General features: G+C 42.0%; 4 protein-coding genes across 5 annotated transcripts; 1 reads left to right on the forward strand and 3 right to left on the reverse strand.

Moving 5' to 3' along the window:
- Positions 1-103: 103 nt before the first annotated feature.
- Positions 104-2,002, forward strand: LOC130696365 (uncharacterized). The gene is made up of 5 exons (XM_057519448.1): positions 104-985; positions 1,049-1,177; positions 1,243-1,396; positions 1,455-1,610; positions 1,678-2,002. Exons 1-5 carry the CDS (start codon positions 889-891, stop codon positions 1,814-1,816), a joined length of 675 nt encoding a protein of 224 aa, XP_057375431.1. The 5' UTR covers positions 104-888; the 3' UTR covers positions 1,817-2,002.
- On the reverse strand, positions 2,001-3,634 carry LOC130696368 (uncharacterized). Its single transcript, XM_057519455.2, has 5 exons — positions 3,455-3,634; positions 3,260-3,392; positions 3,124-3,192; positions 2,775-3,013; positions 2,001-2,365 (listed from the first exon to the last, which is right to left on the reverse strand). The coding sequence occupies exons 1-5, from the start codon at positions 3,529-3,531 to the stop codon at positions 2,197-2,199; spliced, it is 687 nt and encodes a 228-aa protein (XP_057375438.1). The 5' UTR covers positions 3,532-3,634; the 3' UTR covers positions 2,001-2,196.
- Positions 3,635-5,278: 1,644 nt separating this feature from the next.
- LOC130695803 (uncharacterized) lies at positions 5,279-6,934 on the reverse strand. Its single transcript, XM_057518855.2, has 4 exons — positions 6,308-6,934; positions 6,158-6,246; positions 5,683-6,080; positions 5,279-5,619 (listed from the first exon to the last, which is right to left on the reverse strand). The coding sequence occupies exons 1-4, from the start codon at positions 6,861-6,863 to the stop codon at positions 5,358-5,360; spliced, it is 1,305 nt and encodes a 434-aa protein (XP_057374838.1). The 5' UTR covers positions 6,864-6,934; the 3' UTR covers positions 5,279-5,357.
- A 1,116-nt stretch (positions 6,935-8,050) lies between these two features.
- LOC130696355 (homeotic protein caudal-like) lies at positions 8,051-16,121 on the reverse strand. Of its 2 annotated transcripts, none has more exons than XM_057519437.2 (3): positions 14,406-16,121; positions 9,589-9,737; positions 8,051-9,498 (listed from the first exon to the last, which is right to left on the reverse strand). In XM_057519437.2, the coding sequence occupies exons 1-3, from the start codon at positions 15,655-15,657 to the stop codon at positions 9,214-9,216; spliced, it is 1,686 nt and encodes a 561-aa protein (XP_057375420.1). In that variant the 5' UTR covers positions 15,658-16,121; the 3' UTR covers positions 8,051-9,213. The 2 variants fall into 2 exon arrangements, with proteins under 2 accessions (XP_057375420.1, XP_057375419.1); XM_057519436.2 differs by having other exon boundaries at positions 9,589-9,755; positions 14,406-16,119.
- Positions 16,122-22,697: the final 6,576 nt, after the last annotated feature.

A 22,697-nucleotide genomic window follows, 5' to 3' on the forward strand; every position in this document is an offset into this window, starting at 1 on the left:
CCGTAGTCTCTGAATATGTAACACTGCTACCTATTTAGGTAGCAGGAGCCAGAAGTTCATTTGGGCTAACTAACAGTGCCCGTAGTTGCAAAATGGAGGACCATGACGCACCAAAATAGTTTGTGCTCCATGTGAATAACAAAATACGTCGTTTCGCTGATGCTATCACAAAATATCTAACAGCCCTTTATGTCTATGGAGTCTTTTGCCTTGTATGACTGCCTCTAGTTTATGATTGTTATGACATCTTTCCAACAGGCTTGCCTTCGAATATTATAATCTTTTGTGGATGTTCGAGTTGACAGAAAGCTACAAGCATTCAAGAAAGCTCGACGAAAGCGAACTCTAGAATAACTGGCCTGTCCGATGGCACAGTGGAGATGAAAGGATATGCGTAATAGCATGGGCGTCGAAGCGTTAATCAATTCGCCCGAGAAAGGTGAACGTACCCGTTAAGGTAGGTGAGCTCTTTAGAAACAATGGAACGAATTTTTTTGCTTTTTCAACCGTCACTGCGTCACTGAACAACACCTGTCCAAAAACAGATGCAGTTCTTTCTCGAGAAAAGAACCGAATCTAAAAAACGTCTGCTTTGGATAAGATCAAAACATTTAATCCTTGTAATGTAAAAACTAAACGAAGTTGTTGAGCAGACTCATCTGACGTTCTATCAAGTGGCCACTATTAAACTGTGGTTGTCGAAGACCCACCGATCCAGAGATTCACTTTCAATTGGCCAAATGAAGCGTAGGCAACCGAAGTCATCTGTTTTTTTTTTCTGAACGGTTAAATACCTGATCCATCTAGCGAAATGTAATCAGTCGAAAGAGAGTTGTCGAACAGTACAGAACTGATTCCTATCGATTTTCGATTGTGCTGTTCGTGGCGATGATAAAAATCTGCATTTTCGTATTTTTCGTGGGAATGACGTATAGTCAAACAGATTTGGCAACACCTTCCACTTCAAATACCAACTCATACATAGGTAGTGAAATAATTTATTTTTTAAATATTTTATCTTGAATGATTCGTTGTTCTCGGTTAACAGAGGAACGTAGGGGTGGTTATGGAGGAGATTACAGCAGTGGAGGATACGGAAACGGAGGATACGGCGGAGGACATGGGCATGGCTCCATTTCGCTGGACGCTGTCTCAGTTTTGGGACTTTTGTCGTTGGGTTAAGTTGACTACATTCACCATTTACTGTAAGATTTAACTGACATAGTATGTATCCTTGCGTAGGAGCGGTTTTATTGCGAAGCATTCTTACTTTGCTAACATCGAGTGCCCGCAGTTTGGACGTAACGGACATCAATTTACCATTGATGCTTTCCGATATTCCGGAAGCTATTGTTAAATGGCATGGAATGACGAGCACCCACGTCGTCCACGAAAGGTAATCTTTTTCAATTTATTTTTCTACTTACAGATTTCATCGTGTCGTTTTGTTTCAGGAGTATGGACGATCAAGACGATGAAGATAATCCAGTAGCTTCTATTCGTCAGTATCTGAACATGTTGACGACAGAAAAAGCTTGTCTACCGCATTTCCTTTGTAGATTTTGGAAAATCAAGTCAATGGAGGAAGACAGTTTCCTTGACCTCGTTATGTAAGTATTTTTACATCAGCGTTTGACGTTGTTACGCAAACATTGTGCTTTGTTTACGGCCCCACAGGTTGGCCACTGCTGTCTGGAATGGTCACACGAAAAGTGCTGCTATCTACGACCACATAAAGAAACCAGATTCTTTGACAGCCGAACAATATTGCATTCAAGCTCGTTCTGAATGCCCAGCAGGACATCTGTTTCGCTGAGTGCTCACCAAAGATGGGATAACAATTGTAAGGACTTACACAATCCTCCCTGCAATCGTTCACAATTGTCAACGATCTATTGATTAGTTTAGTTGAGACATTGGCTTTGAATCACTAGTAACTTGATGGGTCTTTTATCGTATAGTTTGTTACGGTTTTTAATTGGGATATAATACATACGACGTTTATTTCTAGTTAGCTGCAGCGTTCCCACTTATAAGCAGAGTACAGAGTGAAGTATTTTTTATTGCCTCCTGAATTTTCGTTCTCAAGGAAAAGCCAAGTTTAAACATAACCACCCACTATTTGCCTAGGTAAATAGATATCCCAATGGATAAAATTTCCCAAATGCAGCTTAATTCTATTTAAAAAGAAAGAGATTAAAACAAAGCCATTAGATCAGAGAGACCACAGTCGCTTTCGGATGGTCCGTTGCTGTTGTAATCGCAGTCCTGATTAGAATCGAATTTCTCTTGAACCACATCGTTCTCAACCTGATCGACGTAACGTGCAGTATCTTCCTGGCCATAATGGTGTGCTAGCGACGTTCTGTTACATAAGAAAAACAAAAAATATTGATCAAATGCCATCCTAACACAGCGGATTATATGATATTCTAGTCGCTAACTGGTGAAACAATAAGATGCCAAAAAACGGTCTAAAACATTGCGTTTCAACAGTTTCGCATCCAGCCACCACGAGTGCCGAAAGCAATTAAATGGTGTACAAACAATAACTTTTTTTGGCTGCCTTTCAAAACTTGATAAAACAACTTTCCGAGAGAGGAATATCAGCCAACAGAAGTCACATATACTTGGATGGTTTTTTTTTAAGAGTTAACCCAGCCATGGTCGAACTGTAGGCACATCTGCTACGCATACACGTATACACGATAAAGTGTAGATCAAAATGAGAGAGAATGAAAAAAGGCAGGTCTAAGTTGTACGAGTTTAGTTACATGTAGAGTTGCATGGCCCTGAGCGCAATGGCCGGTTGCCTGCTCCACGCGATCGCGTCATTGCTTAGGTTGCAGAGGAGAGTTTTGGGACAGGAGGCCGGATGGCGACGTATCGCGTCCGCGACCCGCTGACCCACCCGCACCGACTCCTTCAAGAGCAGCAGGCGATGCGATGATTTCGATGTCGACGACGGCGACGGGTCGTCGTCCGACCAACTTTGCTTGGCCCACGGTTCCTCCTCCTTGACAGTTGCCGGTTGTTTGGTTGTTTTTAGCGTGTTTTCGTTGAGAAAAAGATCGATTTCAGTAAACACGATTCATTAATCAAAGTAATACTTAACGTATTTACCTGGTAATAGTTTGTAGCATTCTCCAGCAAATTGTGCAATTCTTCTGGACGGTCAGACAATTGCAATGGCTAAAGAAAATCCAACCCACAATTTAGCTCATTACATTCAAACTGCTCTGTCAGGGTGTAGGCCTACCAAATTCATGTCGGAGACGTCCACGCTTCGAGCGCTACGGTTCAACAAGTTGTAAACGATGTTGAACAGGAAAACTCCGAAACCCAATGAAGCCAACACGACGTAAGGGTCAACGTAATCGTTTCCGTATTCACTTGACCGCGTAAACATAACAATTGCTATTAAGCCTTAAAGACATACGAGTAAACGAATTACCTGGCACCGTAACCTCCTCCGCCGTACCCTCCACTTCCTCCGCCGCGAGCTCGTTCAATCAACAGCATATCGGCCATCTCAACAGTATCGTAGTGGCTCGCACGGCAAACACTGAACGCGACAACGACTACTACCTATCAGTTAATGAATTTCATGCCTTCCTTTTGCAGTTTAAACAAGAGTGACAGACAGTCCTTCAGCGAAAGTTCACTCAACTCACCTCACAATAGATCTATCATCTTGTTTTCTTTCGTCGTTTAGGTGGCTCAAGATGACGTACTTTGCGCTCTGTTGAATTCCATTGATTTTTTTTTCTTTCAACAATATTTGTATGCATTCTGTGATAGAATTCGGGGAAAAGAGGCTTTTTCAGTACAATGAAAATGTAACCAAAGTTGTATGTAGATGCACGTAGCCACTTGCTGACATTGCCGTTCCAGCGTGTTGCGATGCGTACCTTATTCCGGAAATGTCCGACAGCGGAGCGACACCAACTAAACAAAAGAACATTGGAAGTGTTAATGCCCGCATGACAGCTTTTTAGCGGAAAGGGACAAAAATAACTGTATAGGCGCGGTGGACTAATGAAATTAAAAAAATATATATTCACAGGCCGACGAATCGACGGTCCGAAACGATGGACATGAATAACATCTACAACAATGCCGTTACATTAGTTTTCGGCGTTGAATCGTTATTGAAAATTTGAATGAAACGGAACTAATATTTCTCTATTTTTTAAAAATCTGTTTCCATTAAAATAATATACAACACACAGATTAGTTTTATTTAGCTTCTTTTTTTTATTGGTAGAACTTAAAACCCATTGTGAAATCCACTCGAATTATAAACAAATTCCGACGCTTTACAGCCTGCGCTAGGTGCCTTTCAAACGCTAGCCTTTGATCTATTATCATTAAATCCAAAGAATTAACAAACAAGTTGTGACGCAAAACGCAATGTGCGTCAGCTTGCCTGGCTAAAACCGACATATTCCACATTATTCCTGTTTTAATGCAAATGGTAAGTGTTTACCAAAGAGAAAAAAACAAAAAACAAAGTTGGAAAAATCCTACTGGATTAATACAATGACATCTAAAAACAAGCAACTCAAAACTTACTGAATGTGGCACCTATCAGTTATGCTGAACCAAAGGGATTATCTCGGGGAAAACAAAAGCAAGGCGATCGCACCATGTTCGTTTACGTGGCTATCTACAAAAGTTTCTACGTACAGCTTTTTGACTCGTATTACGTTAAGATCGTGGTTCTCTAATCCGATTGCAGGCGGCGGCGTGCAATCCCAAACCTTTCAAGTGTCTATTCTTACTGAGCACGACTTAAAGGGACTGTATAACCTTACCACGATAAGAATAAACGGAGGATATTTTTATCAATGAGGCAATAACGATGAAAATATTGTTCAAACCGTTACTGTAATGTTTCCAGTGCGTACCGAATAACTCCACGTTGAATCCCAGAATGACAGAAAACTTTTTGCTTTACCGTCGTCTGCAACTTGTATTTGCTACAATAAACAATTGAAGAAGAGAATGCGTCTTGGTGATTTTCTGACGCCATAAGGGGACAGAGGGAAGGGTCATAAAAACGATTCCTTTTTTCTTTTCCTCTTTCAGAAATATCCAGCGGCATTTTCATTTGAAAACGTATCATACGATGTCGACAAAAAAGGGAAAAAAGAAAAGGAGAAGAAAGATTTTTTTTTCTTTCTCAATCTACGACGATCTACAGGCCTTGCCGACATGCCCTTCATCGGACTCGACAAAGAGTATTCAAAGTGGCCTTTCATGTTATCCCTCCTTATTTATTTTGAGAAAAAAAAAATGCACGCACAGTATAATATAGTCTACTCGTCGACGAATTCATTTGTCATCCGCTTTTTTTATGACCATGTGATTTCATTCCGAGTAGAGACGATGGCGTCGTCATCAGCAAGCGGTTTCAATCTTCTCTTAGTGGCGGATGAAAGCATTAGCGGCTCCGACTGAAGGCTCCGACATTTCGGCACGATGGTCGAACATAAGTCGAGTATGGTTGATCCATCAGCCGATTTGTTACCGCTATCAGCTCCGAGCGCTGCTTGCATAACGCGATCCACCGTGTAAGCAGAATCGTGTTCTCCCAGCCAATAAGCCATGCCAATTCTGTTAGACATTTTTAATTTTCAAGTGGTAAAAAAAAAAATGAATTTATTAGCGGTTAGTTACGTGGCTATTTGAACGAGCGGATCGTAGGCGACGTCCTTGTTGGCTGTCAACGTCTCGCAGATGCGTCGCTGAGTGCAGCGACGTGAATATCTACGCCCGACCGGAGTTTTGTGCTGATGAGCCCGCCACAATCCGTTAAAGATACCGGCCGTTTGGTCGAGAATATCTGAATTTTCCTCCTCGGCTGTTACCATTGAAGGAGGATCGTTCAGGTCTTTGGTAAACAGTAGGGGGTTCTCCATCAAGAGACGGTCGACGTTGTGAAAATCGGACATGAACAGAGGAGCGTCCGCGTCCATTACACGACCTGTAGCGGCGCTCTGAGTGGCCAGCTGGTAGAGTAGCACGCCCAAGAAGGTCAGGAACGAAAGGCCTCCCAAAATAGAAAAGGCCTTGCCCTTCAAATGTATGCACACAATTCACAAGCACAACGTAAAATATTCGATTGATTTAAAAATGTATTGTCTTTTCTTACCGAAGAATCCATTCCGTACCCTCCTCCACCATGTCCGCCTCCGCCATATCCTCCTCCGCCGTACCCACCACCTCCGTAGTCTCCTCCGCCTGAAAATGCATTGTTGTCAAATTTAGCCCATCGAATGCAACTGGAAAGTGTGTTACTCACCGCCATAGCCTCCACCACCATGCCCTCCTCCGCCATGGCCTCCACCATAGCCTCCCCCTCCATATCCGCCGCCATGCCCTCCGCCGTAGTAGCCTCTGTCATGACTACTATAACTGGCGGAGAATTCTTCATCTATTTCTTCTTCCAGATCATCGCTCGGTTTGGATTTCTTGCGGGTGTAGGCCGGAATTGTCGCAGGTTTGTAGCGCCAATTTAGGATGTAATCATTCATCGTGCTCCTACCTTCCTCTCGCTCTCTTCTCCCACCAGCAACCCCAGCCAAGGCCTCCAGCAAATCGGGATCTAATTTCGCGGCCAGCGCTTGCCCAGCCGAGACGTACAAATGGACAGCGTCGAGCTTTTGCACGATCCACTCGACATAAGGAAGTTTGGAAAGAAAACCAACTTTCGTGACTTTCCTTAACACGCTCCTCGTGACGTCCAGCAAACGGATAGAATCCGATAAACTTTGATGTCTTTGAGGTTGACCACGATTCTCGTTACCTTCGACCAACGCCAGGACCAAACAAGCCCAGCAGGTAACGAGAAATTTCATCGTGATCGTAACGTTTCAACAGACCTACCGCAATCTACCGACCACCGTTTCTCAACCAAGGTCCAAGACCGTCTGATGTGCTTCTCACCATCGATCAGTCAAGTAATGGCTGGCAGAAACAATTGAATAACGGTACTACTAGGCTTTCAATTATGCTTGTTCAATACCCGAACGTTAAACGCTCGACCGCCTTTTTTCAAGTAGAATTTCATAATCGGGAAATAAGTAAGCGATGCTAGACGTGATTTTCAATTTGGAGAATGAAAACAATTGGAAAACAGTTTAAATTAGCTGGAGTTATTGTTGAAAAACAAGGAGCATTTTGATAGAATGATCATTGAATGGTATTCTTGTTATTTTCGTAAATATGATACACACATAGAGCATAAGTATATAATAACATGGATAATGCCTTATACCACACGCACGCTTATCGATCATTCGCCCATTCTTCGTTAAACTCTTTGTCCTTTTTTAAAAAATTTGTTTAAAGTGTTTTAAGGGATACAGAATTCAGAAACGCCCGCGTGATTGGAAGGAAATACAGTAATTGGATGGAAGCAATTCTCAACGAATTCAACCAACAAATAGTAAACAGCAGCAATTGAACGTATTCAACCTATTCAATGTGATAATCGGAGAATATAATAATAATCATGTATCAGAGAAAACATTTTGTTCGTCAATTATTTTGCATTACAATCAGATGACATCACTGGTATGACCATTCGGCACGATGAATGCGATTAACACGATGGAATGAATAACAATGCTAGTGGGCTCAAAAGGATTGACGGCCATGGTCAAATGCTTTCAATTAAAAATTAATTGTCAATCACCATCTGAGAATGGGAGAAGTTTTCAAACAGCACACGTGCGTTTCTTTTCTTCTGTTTTTCTGAGATCTAGAGAGAACGACGACAGTAGATATTGCTAACAGTTCTAGTAGCTCTTTCCGCATCTCGCAATTAAATCAATTTCTCTATTTTCTTACTCTCGTCTCAAAAACAAAAGAACTGCGCGTCTACCTTTTTCCCCCCGGAAAACCAGCGTTTCTTTTTAGCAGCGGGATGTCTTTCGTTATTCTCTTGTTATCGTTATTCTGTTACTTTTTTTTGTGTGTGCGGTATATTGTAGTGGTAGTAGATAGAGGCTTATAATGAATTCAACGGATTGTTCGGGAGAGTTTCGAATAAATGGGCAACATAAAAAAAAAACAGACACGATGCACGATTTTTTTTTTGCACTTGTTCGGCATTTCTTGTTTCAAAACGGTATATAAGCTATAATTACAAAGCATTAGATGCCCAATATCAGAGAAAACTGAAAGTTGTTTTTGTTGTTGTAAGGGAACAGGTTGGGTAAGGAAAATTCAAAGATGGGCGCCGCCGATCAATTTTTTATATGTAACATGTCAAATGGAATAAAAACACACGGTCAAAGTATATAGGTATAACGAATAAAACAAAAGAAATAAAAAAATAATAATAATAAGACGTTGAGAAAAAAAAAATTGAAAAATTGACAAGAACTATTTACGGTTACATCCGGAATCGCAAAAAAAGGTATATAGATATCAAGTTTTGTACAATACACAATCAATCATTCACACATTTCTTAAAATTTGAAGTTTTTGTTCTTTAATTTTTGATTTTGTAACTTTTTTTGTGTTTTTTTTTTTTTTACCTTCTGTTATATAGTTCAAAATTTTAGAATCTTACATTTTCATTAGCAATGAAAACATAGGGAAAATAATAATAAAAAAAACTCAAACCGTTTCGTGAATAGAAAAACGAATACAAGGGACGAGGAAGAGAGGCACTATGAATATATATATATATAGGGATACTGTACAGGTTGTTAACATCGAAGAGAGACGCACAACGCGTTTGGGTGAAAACAAACAGGGACAAGGAGGCAGCACTGTTCAGCAGTTTAACGAAGAATTAAATTTAGTGATTCACCTTATGGAAACTGTCGTCCAAACAGGAGGAAGAAACGACGTTGCTTTTGATTGTCTTTTTTTTTCTTTTTGCTTCGTTTCAATCACAACAAACAGAGAGAAAAATAGATCCATGACGTCACTGGAATGCTCTTGTTGCGAGACTGAGGGCAGGCTGAATCAAGGAAATAAAGAATCGATTCAATTGTTTATCGCGTTTGCCTTTTGTTTCTTTTTTGTTTCGGGCCTCCTTTTTTGTTCTAACGTTCGATCGAATGATTTTTGCCTCTAGCAAAAAGAAGCCGATTCTTTTCGATCCTCAATGACACACAAAATAAAAGCGTCTTTCAATTTATACAAAATAGCGCGCTTCAATAGAGGAACTCATTTTTCAAAATAGAAACAATTTCAATCGAGTCCTAAGATGGGCTTGCTTTCTAATTGAACGACGGATCCCATGTGCTGTTGCATCGACGAGGAGATTTGAGGATTGCTGACCAGGCCGGGATGCTGGACGGCCATGTGTTGCATGTGCTGTTGCTGCTGGCCAGAATGAAGGTGATGTTGTTGCTGTTGTTGTTGGACAGCGCCCAAAGACGGAACGACGTCCAATTTCTCCTTATGCAACATTTCTTCGCGCTTCTTCACCTGTTTGCGCTCCTTGGCCCTCCGGTTTTGGAACCAAATTTTCACCTATGAAATCCAATGAAAATAGAATGAATCAATTACAACAAATAAAGAAACGTTAAATAAACGAAATTTTTTTTATTTCAATATTTATACCTGTCGTTCGGAGAGGCCTAACACGCTGGCAAGCTCGGATTTGCGCCGGATGGTGATGTAGCGGCTGTAGTGGAACTCTTTCTCCAGCTCCAGTCGTTGGTGATCCGTGTAGACGACTCGGTACTTGTCCTTGGTTCTCGTCTTCCCTGCTGAGAATACATCCGATTCTAAATTGTAGGCATGTCAGTATGTCTTGATTGTTTCTCTTTATTTTTGAAAAACTAGGATACGGCTAATATCGAATTCTCTATGTCTACGCATCATTTCGCAATGGCATCTTACGTAAAAAGAGAAAAACCCCATTTTTTACCCAAAGCCTTAAGTTTAATTTCTTTTACGATGTCATCAGATTATGTCCTATCAACGATTAAGATTCTTTTTTTCCTGAGGGGTGTGAAATAGTTCACGGCAGTTGCGCACACAAGAGTCGGAAATCGTTTGAAGTGTTCCACAAAAACATGGCGCAACTAGTGATACACTCGATGCTCCGCTGATTAGAAAGAGGCACACAGAAAAAAACGAAGGACATTCGGATAGTATTGCGTTTAAAAAATGGTGGTACCGCCAAACACCGGAACTTAAGTGGCTCAGGTGTGAATTTGTTTCAGTCGGTTCGTGCGCTTTGTTCCACCAAAAGGTGAGAGTTAGATAAATCTTGACATCAGAATGTTGCGCTATCGGAGCTTCACAATAGGTGTGGTCTAATATACTATGAGCGACACACACACAAAAAAATGGGCCTATCTCTCCCTAGTTAGACAACAAGCCGCGGTGGTCTCTTTTTTTTTTTTTTTTTTTAATCTGCTAACTTTTTCTTGTCTACCCAACAATGTCCTAACATGTATCAGAGGCCTTGTATCTGTCTTGTTTGATTTGTTCTCGCACACACACAGCGAGAAACACGTACTTGTAATCAAACCTGACCGTGTGTGTGTGTGTGTGTGTGTTATTTGTACCCCATGTCCTCTCTCTTTTTCGGTACTTATTGTGTTCTCACTCACCGTGCCCTGTTGTGTCAAAAAACACTTTTTTTTTTCTCTCTTTCGTTTGTTGCCCATGTGGATTTTGTTTGTTTGAACGGCGATAACGAGGAGTCAAAGCGGCGGCGGCAGACGTGGAGAACGTTGTAGACATATAGAACAAGAAACACGGGTTTTCGAAAACGGAGGTGAAACACAGTCGGTAAAACATGAATCGCAAACGCTTTTTTTTTTCCTGTTATCTATGCATTTTTCGGGATGTCGGATCAAGTGAACGTTCGAGTATGACGTCAATTGATTTCATTGGCGTGTGGATCCGCCAAGCAAAGAGATTATCGGGTTTCTCTGATTAATCCGAGAATCCGGAACTAAATCGCAATTGAAAATTGCTCAATTATTTTTTTGTTTTTGTTTTAATAAAATATTGTTTATTTTACGATGCCCTCGTATTGCGTACGCTGAACGTTACGATCCGACGGCGGATTTGATTAAAGAAAAATGAGAAAATCGATGGCGGAAAAAGAAACTACCGAAACAACAGGCCGGAAATTGCGACATTTTTCGTGTGAGAAGACCAAACAATCGCGCAAAAAGAAGCGAAATAGAAAATATACCTGCGGAATACGACAAGTGACCTGAATCACCTGCACGACCTTTAGTCGTCGAAACCTCGTGATCCTGACAGCAAAAGAAAAGATCCGATTTCTTCTTGTTTTTTTCTCTGAATTTTGTTAGGGCATTTCTCTTATGTGTCTCTCAGGTAAATTTCTAATGACGTATAAAAAAACCTGGGCGGGGTTGTCTCACAACGTCTAGAAAACAGAAGGAAGCGGACTTTCCAAAAAGAGTCGACAAACAACATGGAAATAGAAGTAAAAAAAAAAAACAAGCCGAAAGAGAAGGAAAACAAAAAGAGGCGCTGCAAATAGCGTCGTCGTCGCCGACTAAACCATCGCATTCATAATTGATATAATCATCGCCATAAAACGTGGCGGCAGCGGAACGAAAAACCGCTGCCATTGGAGCGATGGCCATTGCTCCATGTTCAGGTAGGCAAGGTACACACACACCTGATATATATAACAACATTTACAAAGAAGAAGGGGGGGGGGATTTTTTCTTTTTAAAAAAAAAAGACCTTACGAACAGAGAGGGTTTGGCTTAACGGAGTAGCTCGGTCACGTCGTGTGATTGGCTGGAAAGCTCCGGAGTAGAGCGGGCTGGAGCGCTCTAGGACAAGATGGCGTCTCTCTTACGGGGATAACACAATGGAAGGGAGGCGGACCTTTTGCGTAGCGTGAAAGGCTTTTATCTCTTTTTTTGCTCTCTCTCTCTCTACATGGATTGTACACACACACATACACGATGGAATAGCGTGATGCGAAGCTCGCATGTCGTCATGGCCGACTGATTCTCTTTTTTTTTTTTCTCATTCCCTGTTTTTTTTTTTTTGTTGGATTTCCTGGACAGGTTTCTACTGTAATATAGTGGAAGAAGTCCCCACCAGAAATCCCCCCCCCCCCCCATCGAAAAAGAAAAAAGGGAAAAATACATATCTGTGCCCCATGAAAGAGTCATAAAAATAAAAGCTTTATTGCACCGCCCGACTTCCCTCTCTTTGGCTGGAAAAACTTTGTTGTGTTGTGTGTTGGTTGGTCGGTTTTCGTTCTTTTTTTCTTTTTTTTTGGGAGGGAAAAGAGGGGGGAGGAAGGCAATTGTTTTTTCACCCATCACCACCGACAATTTTCTGATCCTACATGCCCTTCTCTGTCGCTCTCTCCACGTCTCACTCCACCTGAGCTATAAAAGCCCGTCGGTGAAACAAGAAGGGAATAAAAAATAACATTCCAACAAATACCTGGGATGTGGCCACTGACTCGAATATTTTATTTTTTTTTCATTCGTCTTCTTTTCTCGCATTTATTACGACGATGATTTGTCCTCAATTTTTTTTTTTTTTTCACAAGATCGAGAGGGTGAGTTTTGAGGGATGATTGTACCGAGGGGTCAAAAACATACACATCTCCCATCTGTGACTAGCGGGGGGGTTTCAAATTTCCCGGGGTAAAAACCAAGTCGAAACAAATGAAAGGGGCGGTCTGTTTTGTCACAATGTGGACGTGTAACATGACAAGAGGATGGCCAAATTTTAAATCATTTCAAAGAAGATAAATGAACGAATCGCACAAAGAAAAAAGGTAATGATCAATCAGCCTGAAATACATACGAACTGTTCATCTGATAACAGAAAATGTTTTGAAACTATTTCAAAAGCTGCCGCTTGTCTCGTTTGTTGACCTGACAAAAAGGCTGGCCACAACACACATCTAACCGAATACAAAGATTTTTTTTTTTTAAAGGAACATGTGGGGGACTTAACATCCCGTCTTCAACACCGAAAAAATAAACAAAAAAAGGGAACGACAAAATACCCCCCCCCCCCCGCCATCGGAATATTGTTTGAAACAACAAAACGTTAGCGCTCAGAAATCAGTAACAGCTTGTATACAAGAGTGATTCTACTTGTCAGGCCTATGGTAATCTATTAGTCGTATCCACTATAACGACAACTTAAAAAGAGAAAAACGAGACATGGTTGGGGTCGACCAACCCGCTAATGTTTTGGGGCGGCTCTTTTCGAAATGATTCTTCTTCTTCTTTGCCATCAGACGATGGACACGTTTGCAGAAACTGGAAAAAGAAAAATGGGGAGGACACGCGCGCCTTTTATTTTTTGCTACCGTGTGTCAGTCGCGCCGTCTTCAATTTCCCCCCTTTTTTTGTTTAATTGCCTTTCGGCTCCCGAGTTCCAGTCATTAGGTCGGAGCCTCCTTCGTTCTTGGAGTAAGGAGAGATGCCAAATAAAAAATAAAAAAAACCCATTGTGGAATTGAATCGAGAATCCCTACCGGCCCTAACCAATGCTCCGCTATTTGCCCCGTTCTTAAAAAAAAATCAATGTCCTACGCCCGAGTTTAGAGCGCACAGTGGCATTGGGTTGCCGCCACTTGTCCCAATGGATCATTAGGAGAGAGGTCAAAGTCGGCGCGACAGTGCACAACAAGAGAATGTGGCAATAGAGAAAGAAAAAGAGGAGCCGAAAATACGCACACAAAATACATGGAAACATTTCCAAACAAAAAAAAAAGAAAACGGGCGGCATATTTCAATTGGCGGCAATACACATCTTTCACTTTGGTCATTAGTCAGCTATTCTTTGCCTCACTGTTTTCAGATTTGATAGTTTTTTTGTTTTTTTTTTAACAAATAGCTTCTTTCCCTTCATTTGCATGTGACATTCGCAGGTGAAACGTAAAAGCCTTCCCCTTAAAGAAACAAATAGGCGTTGGTCAGAGATATACCTTTTGACTATAACTTGATAAAAAAAAAAATTGACTAGTCGTTCCACCCCCCTTGGAAACAATTCGCCATGGAACAAACAAAAAATAGGGTAGATCAGGTTAAGAAAAAAACATTGGGAGTGGTCGTTAAGCACGTGCTACCAACTGTGTTGCCTATCTCTCTGTTATCAATCAAAACCATCTCGGAGTCGATCTCTGTTGTCTCATTGTCCCCACATTTTTTGTGTGTATACAAGTTGCAACTGAGACAGACACGAGCCAACAAAAAAGAATAAAGATCGTGTTATCGGAATATGAAATCGGAAGCTAAAAAACGCATGAATCGATCCCAAGAGCCTCATCGGATGATTGTGTCGCCCAGAGTTGTCCACAAGTGGACGCTATAAACCCATCACATCTAAAGGTCTCGATATTCTTATTGAATTGTCTACAGAAGCCCTTTGTTTTTGATTTTTAATTAAATAAGAAATCTCACCTGGATTGACGTTGTTGTTGTGATACGATGGCTTCTTCATCCATCCGTACGGCGATTGAGCCGCTTGAGGCCGCGAGCCCATCGCCGAGCCGTTGGATCCGACCAATTGCTGTTGATTCTGTTGGCTCATCGATCCGCCGGATGAAGGTCCCGTCATGGCGCCCTGCGCCGCCACAGTGTTCTGTTGTTGTTGCTGTTGTTGTTGGAGATTGAGTAGATTGTTGCCGGACGAACCTCCGCCCAGCATTCCTTGCTGTTGCTGCTGGGCTGGCGATCCGGCGCTGCTCAAACCGTCGCTACCGGCCAGGCCGGAATCGGGCGAATGGTGACCGGTTACGACTCCCGCGTTCATCCGATGAGGGTCCACCATCTGCGCGTGATTGTTGTGATGATGCGGATGATGCAAATGGGCGTGATGAGGCGAAATGAAGTCGCCAGATCCACCGGAACTGGCGAAAAGTTTGCCGTACGCAGCGGCCGCAGCAACAGAGTAGCTGCTGAGTTGTTGCTGGTCCGATAACGGACTGCTCGGCCCGTTAGCCGCGTTACCTCCGCCTTGCGGTTGCTGGACAAAGTGGGGGCTAGCGTCCGGACTGCTCACACCTCCTCCGCCGCCCTGTTGTTGTTGGCCGTTGTTGTTGCTCGGCGAATTGACCCATTCCTCGTAGCCGACCGATGCGACGGGCGTGCGTGGCGATAAGCTGCTGGACAATCCGGCGGAGTAGACGGCGGCGGGTGACGGATGCCAAGAGTTTCCTCCGTCGGCCGTCACCAATCCACCAACTTGAAATTGCTGCTGATGTTCCATGGCCGCGTTGGGCGCCGTCGATGTCTGGTGGTGCACCCCCTGTCCGCCTCCACCTCCGCCACTGCCCCAATGGTGCGGATGCGGATAGCCAAAGTAAGCCGCTTGATTGGCCGCCATTTGGTGGTGCGAATTCAAGTGAGAATGCGGATGGTGAGGCCCTTGATGATGTCCGGCGTGGTGCAAGTTGAGCTGTCCAGCCACCGACGACGAAGACGGAGGTGGAGGCCCCTGTGAGTGATGCCTGGCCGTCAGATTGTGAATGGCGGCGGCGGCGTGATGGTGGTGATGATGCGCGTGATGCGGAGGCGTCGTACTGTGACCTACTCCGACTGGCCCCACTCCGCCACCAGGACCCATCACTCCACCGACAACGCCCGAATGATGCGGATGGTGCGGATGATGAGCCGCTGGGAACATGGCGAAACTGTCGTAGAGCGAAACCATTTTCCGATTGTCTTTTGTTCTTTTCGACGATGAAAACAAAAACGAAAACAGTTCAATAATTCTTGATGAATACGGCGAGAAATGTTAGTTGCACTTCACAGTCACACACACAACCGCCGGAATGCGGCGCTTTTCCGACCAACTGAAAAATCTTTGAAAATGTTGGCGCTAATTTCCGAAGTCATCCAGACACTCGCGGAAGAAAAATCAGTTTAAAAAAAAAAAATTCTTTTTTGATGTTGTCGAAACTGTCCGTTCAAAGAATGAAAAAAAAAAATAAATAAATAAACAAGCTGGCACTCTGGTACACGAATGGGTGAAGCTCAGCGGATGAAGATGAACGGACAACTGCGAGTCGTGAGACGTTCGACCGATCGGTATGTTGCCTACCACTGTTCACGCTAGACTGAACTTCAATCGTGTCGAGCACATTCTAGCCTACACACAACTACTCGCCCATTTTACCCCTCCTCCCATCCTACACACACACACACACACGAGTCCACTCCCTAACCCACCCAGCCGACCCCCTATCTTTTTTTTTTTGAGGGAGGCTCTCTCTCTTCTATTCCTTTTGGATATCCATGTCAACCAAATTCTCCTATCATTTTTTCATTTCTTTTTTTTTATGGTAGGGAAAAAAAAAGGAGAATTCAACTAGAAAGAGAGAGAGCTATTAAACATGGTGCGCTCCAATAGGAAAGTGCGTCGCCGATGGGATAGGAGGAGCTTGAGCGTGCCGACTTTCCGTCCTCTGGAGAGCTCTCATTGGTAGTTCCTTTTGAAGTGAACAGGGCACCGCATTTACATACACACACAGCTGGAAACATTCGTATCATCTTTCTAACGTCGTCCTTTTTAATCGAAAATATTGTCGGGAAGACGGAAAATACATACGTCTTTATCCCCACTTCTTGCTGCATATTCTTCACGGCCGTTGGCTAAATCCAAAAAATTAAAACTATATAACCAAGTATTTAAAAAAAAAAAAATCTATAAATTAAAACTTATCTGAATAATTGATGGAAAAATGAATGCCGCAGTCACATGATTCTAAGGTGTGACATTTGTCGTTTCAATTTGTTTCTTGCCTTTCTTTTCCGGCTGTTGATCTCGTTTGAATCGTAGGTGAGCGTCCGTTAGTATCCGATACACGTACGCAGGCCTATATAAAAAAACAAAATAGCATCAAATACAGACAAATTGTTTTCTATAGACACGGGTTTTTTTTTCTTTTCTTAAAAAACGAATATTTTTTTTTCTTTGGTGCTGGCCTGATGGCCGCGCGCGCATTCTAGAGCCTGCCGGCTAACGGCATTCTTCGCCAAGGTTGTGACGGCTACCTTTGACACTATGGTGCGAATTGCGCCTCGGAGATTTTTTTCCGATTCCTTCTTTCTTTCTTTCTTCTTCACCTTTCAATGTTGTGTCTTTCTTTTCAATAGCTTTCAAAAACCGCGCTTCGAATTTTCTTTCTTTTCCTCCGCAGAAACTCATTTCCATTTTGAAACGTTCAAAACCATCAAGATTTCAAAACATCGATAAACTTACTGCCAATTTCATTTTTAAATTTGAATCTTCTTATCTCCAGGATGCGGATCATTCTTTTCCCAACCGATCGGATTGGTGTGGTATACTCAAACGCGTAATAGACGTACACAAGAGTGTGAACATTTCAAAAATAAAAGTTAAAGTTTTCTTTTATATGAAGGAGGGCTTTGGTTGTCAAGAGGGGTTCGTGCTCTTTTCCAACTCGGCTGTCTCTATTTAAATCGATATAGCCTTTTTTTCATAAACCTTCCTAGTTCGAAAAAGCGCGCGCGCGCAAAAATAAAATAATAAAATCAAGAGGAAACGATACGTACATCTTCAAAAAAAAAAAAAAAAAAAGAGGATGGCATTTAGCAAGTCGGCAACATCAGCCCGGCGCGGCGGTCATGTCGGCGCGGCTAAGGATCGGAGGCTATTTGGCGCGGACGGTAAAAAAAAAATAAAAAAATTTCTGTACTGGCGGCGGGTTCGAATGAATCGTCGGGGCACTTCTCTTTTTCATCAAGCTCGTCTGCACACATACGCACAACGATCGAAAGCCTATCCAGTTAGGGGGAGATACTTGTTTTCTATATACCTGATGGATCCCAAGAGAGTCATCACGCATATAAAAAAAAAAGGAATACTGGCGTATATGTTGAAGGATCCTGGCGTCTGCATTTGATGTCGCCGATGCTACACGTGCCTCATTCTGCAATAGAAAAAAGAAAAAAAAAATTTGAATTTAGCGCGTAAACAAATTGGCGAATTATCATTGGTGTTATTTCAATTTTTCGTTTTGTCTTGGGCTTTATATGACGTTCGTTATGAGTCCAACGAAAAATGTTGGCAATTCTGTTTAGTCGTGTTGCAATAACAAAGCAGAAGCTCGCGCAACTTTATTGGCACTGTGATATACTCGAACGTGTGCGCAGTAAATAACCGCCGACCCTTTATGGGGGCGTCATCGAGCTACTAGCTACCTTACGCCAGCCTCAAACGGTGTACAACTATAGAGCGTCTGCTCGTATATAACGTATAAAAGCATCATGTCCGCAGTATAAAAATCTAGCTTTCCAACAACAGAAAGAAAGAAAAAAAAAACGAATGAAAAACCTTATAAACGTACCAATCAAATTATATAGCCTATGGGTCAACCTGTAAATTTGATTGCGAGCCATACGACGTGTTAGGGCAAAGACATCACAAACACTGTATCTATTTATTGTCTTTAGAAACGAAACAAAAAAATCGCCGCTTTGTCTATCAGAAAATATTCAAACAAAAGGGAAACGAAAAGAAAAGAAAAACTAAATTCTGTCCAAGAGTTTGGTGACATGTTTGGCAGAAAACCAATGGTCGCCTTCTATACGAAAAGCCCTACATGCTGTTTGAGCGTAAACCAATAAAAAGAACAAAAAATACCTTCTTGTTTTCGGCATTTTTTGTTTTGTCCTGTTTGGTGTGGTGATGGTGGTTTGGGTGATGCCTCAGCCAGTCAACCCCCCCCCCCCCCCCCCCTATGTGTTTTTCTTCCACATCTCGTAGACATCTTCCTTTTTTTTTTCATCCTGTAGAGGAGTTGAAAGTCGTCACGAGGAATAAAAAGAGAGGGTCTGTGATCTTCTGCTGACCATTCGTTTGGGAGGGAAACGTACAGGGCAAATAGGAATAGTTCACGCTTTAAACCGTGACAATTCTGTTGGACCAAAAATGGGGATGTTTTGGCGGTGAAATCCAGCACCGAAGGCGGCCTTTCTTTTCTCTCTCTTTCACACACACACAAGATAAGGTTATTATACACGCTGGCTGCTGTGTTGTTGTTCTGTATACACACGAATCCAGAAAAAAGGGAAACACGTTTTATGTAGGCCCTGCCAAACAGAACGCTTTTCTCGAATTTCATTTACTCGACTGGCAACTGTTTGCCTCCGCCAACATCACTCAACTATTTCATAGCTAAAATATTTAGTTAAATACTTTCTGTTCCCACGTCAAACAAAATTCGCCATTTCGATTTTTTACGTTCAGTTGAGCTCGGCACGCCAACAACAACTGATTGCGGTCAGCACTAAATGTCCTTACCTTTCCTCTTACCTATGTCTGGAAAGGTAGGGTAAGGTACCACATTTTGCTCTAGATCACCACTTCTCCATTTTCACAAAAGAGACCCACATTTTTTCTTTTCGAAATGTATAGAAATCACACCCACCGGGGGTCTCAATACAAGCGAAAGGCTTACACAGCCGAACAATACATAGGCCTACACCTGTGCATATACGACGCAATAAAGAAGTTGTCTGACACAACAACCCGCTTCATTTACGCCATACATGGTACACACAACAAATGCAATAGACAGTTGACGGTGTGTACATTCGAACAGAAGGTGACGTAGATGTCTTTACTATTAAGGCCTATTGGTCAATATTTGAACAAGGCTCGTGTTACAACAGGTACACACAACACCTCAATCAGCATTCTCGTCGTATGTGTTCTTTGAAAAGGAAAAAGAAACTATCCTCCAGAGTCTCTGCGGAAACAGTCTTTGAAACTTTGAAAAATGGCCCTTGTGGTGTGTATAGAGGTAGTGTTAATTTTCGAGCGCCCATCACCCCCCCATTGTTGACAAAAGCAATAGAATAAGCAAAACAAGTCAAACTTATTATGGCAGATAATAATAGTTAAAGCCTGTTGTCGATGTATATAAGTCTATCGACGCCAGTATTCTAATGAGTCGAGAGCCAAAAACACCCTACAAACCCCCAATCATCGTATAGAGCATTGCTACGAATAGGCGCTCGTGTGAATAAAAAAATATACGACAAACTTAAGGGAATAAAAGAATTGAACGAGTCTATATATAAAAGCCCTGTGTATAGGCCTATAAGACGATTTTATTGGGTGTGCATTCGACAGCCAATAAAACGGACTTAGACGCATATACTACACGCACGTTCGTCAACTATAAACCGAGTGATTGTTGATCAATTATTCAATTGGTTAACTCGAGTTATTAAGTCAGGTGTCTTAGTGGATAAGTGACATTTCTACAGCACCAATTCTCACAATTTGAATCTATCCAGCAAGAAATCAATAAATTTCAATTAGTCAAACAGCCTCACCCCCCCCCTCCCGAAATAAATTTGATTGTTAACCCCAAAATGGTATCGGCATCAATATTGAAGATTCTATACTTCAACTGTTGCGCATCATTTCTTTTCTATCTCAATTTTCCCTTTATTTTCAACCAAAAAAACTTGTCATACGTCGCCGACGGTCTGTCTCCATTTTTTTCTTTCTCTCCGCTTTTGAATTTTATGACTGTATACACATATATATATATATATTTTATATATACATACATATGTATCGCGCCGAAAGAAAAAAATACGACAACAACCAAGACCAAAAAAAAAAAAAAAAAAATTGTCTAAAAGGAAAAAGAAAAAAAAAGATATCATGGGGGCATAGAGAGGGAAACAAGAAGGGGCGGCTGATGGATAACCTTCGTCTTCCGTTTGTTTGTGTTGTAGTGTCGGAGCTGCTGATGAAGCCCCAGGACTCCGCCGGCTTTTTGGGGAATAAGTTTTATGACGGCATAGTTTTCGCCTTCACGACAGCAACACAGCGACATACAGGATAGCCCCCCCCCCTCTCCTATGTCTGGTGTGTGTGTGTTTCTTTTTTCATGTCAAAAAGATCCGCTTCGTCTATGTATACACAGTCCCATGTTTTTGATGGAGATCCGACTCCCTCACGGTCTCTCCCTCTGCTATAGCTCCCACCCGCCCAATTAGAGGCCAACTGTCATCACGAATTAGAGAGGGTGCAGGCAGCATTACGAGGCCTTCTGTGCTTTTCATTTTCTCATTTTTATCAAAAATTTTTTTTCTTTTCGTTTTTCATTTGCCTTTAATTCTACGCTCGCATTTAGCAATCACTTTGGGATTTATATCAATCATCGTTTCTGTGTTGGGAGGTCGTAATTCGTTTTGATGATGGACGAGACTGACATGCGAAATGATTTTCATGAAATAGAATATCTGGTTCTTTGGAAATTCAAAACAAAACGGACTTGGTTCGATCTTTCTCAGTTGGAGTTCCAGCTGGATGGTTGACTGGCTTCATATGAGCGTGATGTAACGGTACGCGTACAGACATTACGTGCGGATTTCGACGGATGCGGGATCGCTTCTCGACATTTACCAGAAAGAGGACACAATGTTTGATTTCGAACGTGGCCACATGAACTTGTGTGAATTTCGCCTTAGATTTTTATTGTTTCGTTGTTATAAAAGAAAAGAAAAAAAAACGTTTTCCGATGTGATTTTTTTGTTTTTGCGCATGACTGAAGATGTTGGACGGGCGACATTCGAAATCCAACGCGATGTTGTTATATAGACGTGATTGCTGGTCCCCTTTTCCGATTTTATACGACTGGAACAGAGGCGAACAGGCGTCTTTCGATAATAAACGAAAATTGAATTTTTACGGGGAATTCTATGACGTCCCTTTTTTTTTTGATGAAGTGTTGATGGAAGCTTTGCAATCAAGCGGCTACATGCAAATGTAAAACTGCCGCCAAAAAAATGCGGAATTGAATGCGAGGCTATTGCAATGGGCGACACGCTTGTTTTGTTCCTCCGCTCGGATATCCATCCGAACGATATAAACAATGGCGAGTGTGTGTTTCGCTTTTGACATCAGTTGGCCGCGCGCGCGCTTTTCAACTCCCTCAACACGCATTTGCATCCGCGGGCCTCGCCCATTAAAACAAGAAAACCTTTTTCCTTCTTTTTTGACAGGGCTAAAAACGAGTCTGACCCCCTCCATGCCTGCGTCGCTATAAATGCAGCCCCTCGCAAAATTATTAATTCCTCTTTGTTGTTGTGTCCTTTTTTTTCGAAAATTCTTCCCTTTACGCATTATACCGTGGCCCGTTATTAACGTATCAGCCACCGCAATCATAAATACAATAGTCCTATTGCCAGGGAAAACATGATCAGCACAACCCAGCCGAGTGGATAGCGTACATATTTATAATCACGCCTGGGATCCATAGTCCTCCCTGTTTCTCTACATGACCGAGTGAATAATTAAAATTTAAGAAATTATTTTCCCACTTTTGCTATGACTAATGTTCCACGTACGCCCTAGAGCCCAAAGCTTTGCTGTGGATATTCGATTCACAGAGTGTTACAAAATGAATCGAATTTTTGCGCGTATTTAAAATAAAGACGAAGGGACGCCTATTTTCTATGTAATTCTCTATATATAGAGAATAGATAATATAAAAATAGATAAACAAAATATAAATAATAGATATATATATATAAAAAATCGGAAGAACTCGAGAAATAAAAATGCGAAGGAAAATGGAACAAACAACAATGAACGACGTTTCAAATTGAAGCGAGTCGCGGCGACGCTTCAACAACAGCAGGAAGTCGTGTCAGCAGTGCCTGTCGATATTTTTATCATCATTTTCTTTTCTTTTTCAAGAATGG

The sequence above is a fragment of the Daphnia carinata genome, chromosome 5 (genome assembly GCF_022539665.2).
Source record: "Daphnia carinata strain CSIRO-1 chromosome 5, CSIRO_AGI_Dcar_HiC_V3, whole genome shotgun sequence".
NCBI lineage: Eukaryota > Metazoa > Arthropoda > Branchiopoda > Diplostraca > Daphniidae > Daphnia > Daphnia carinata.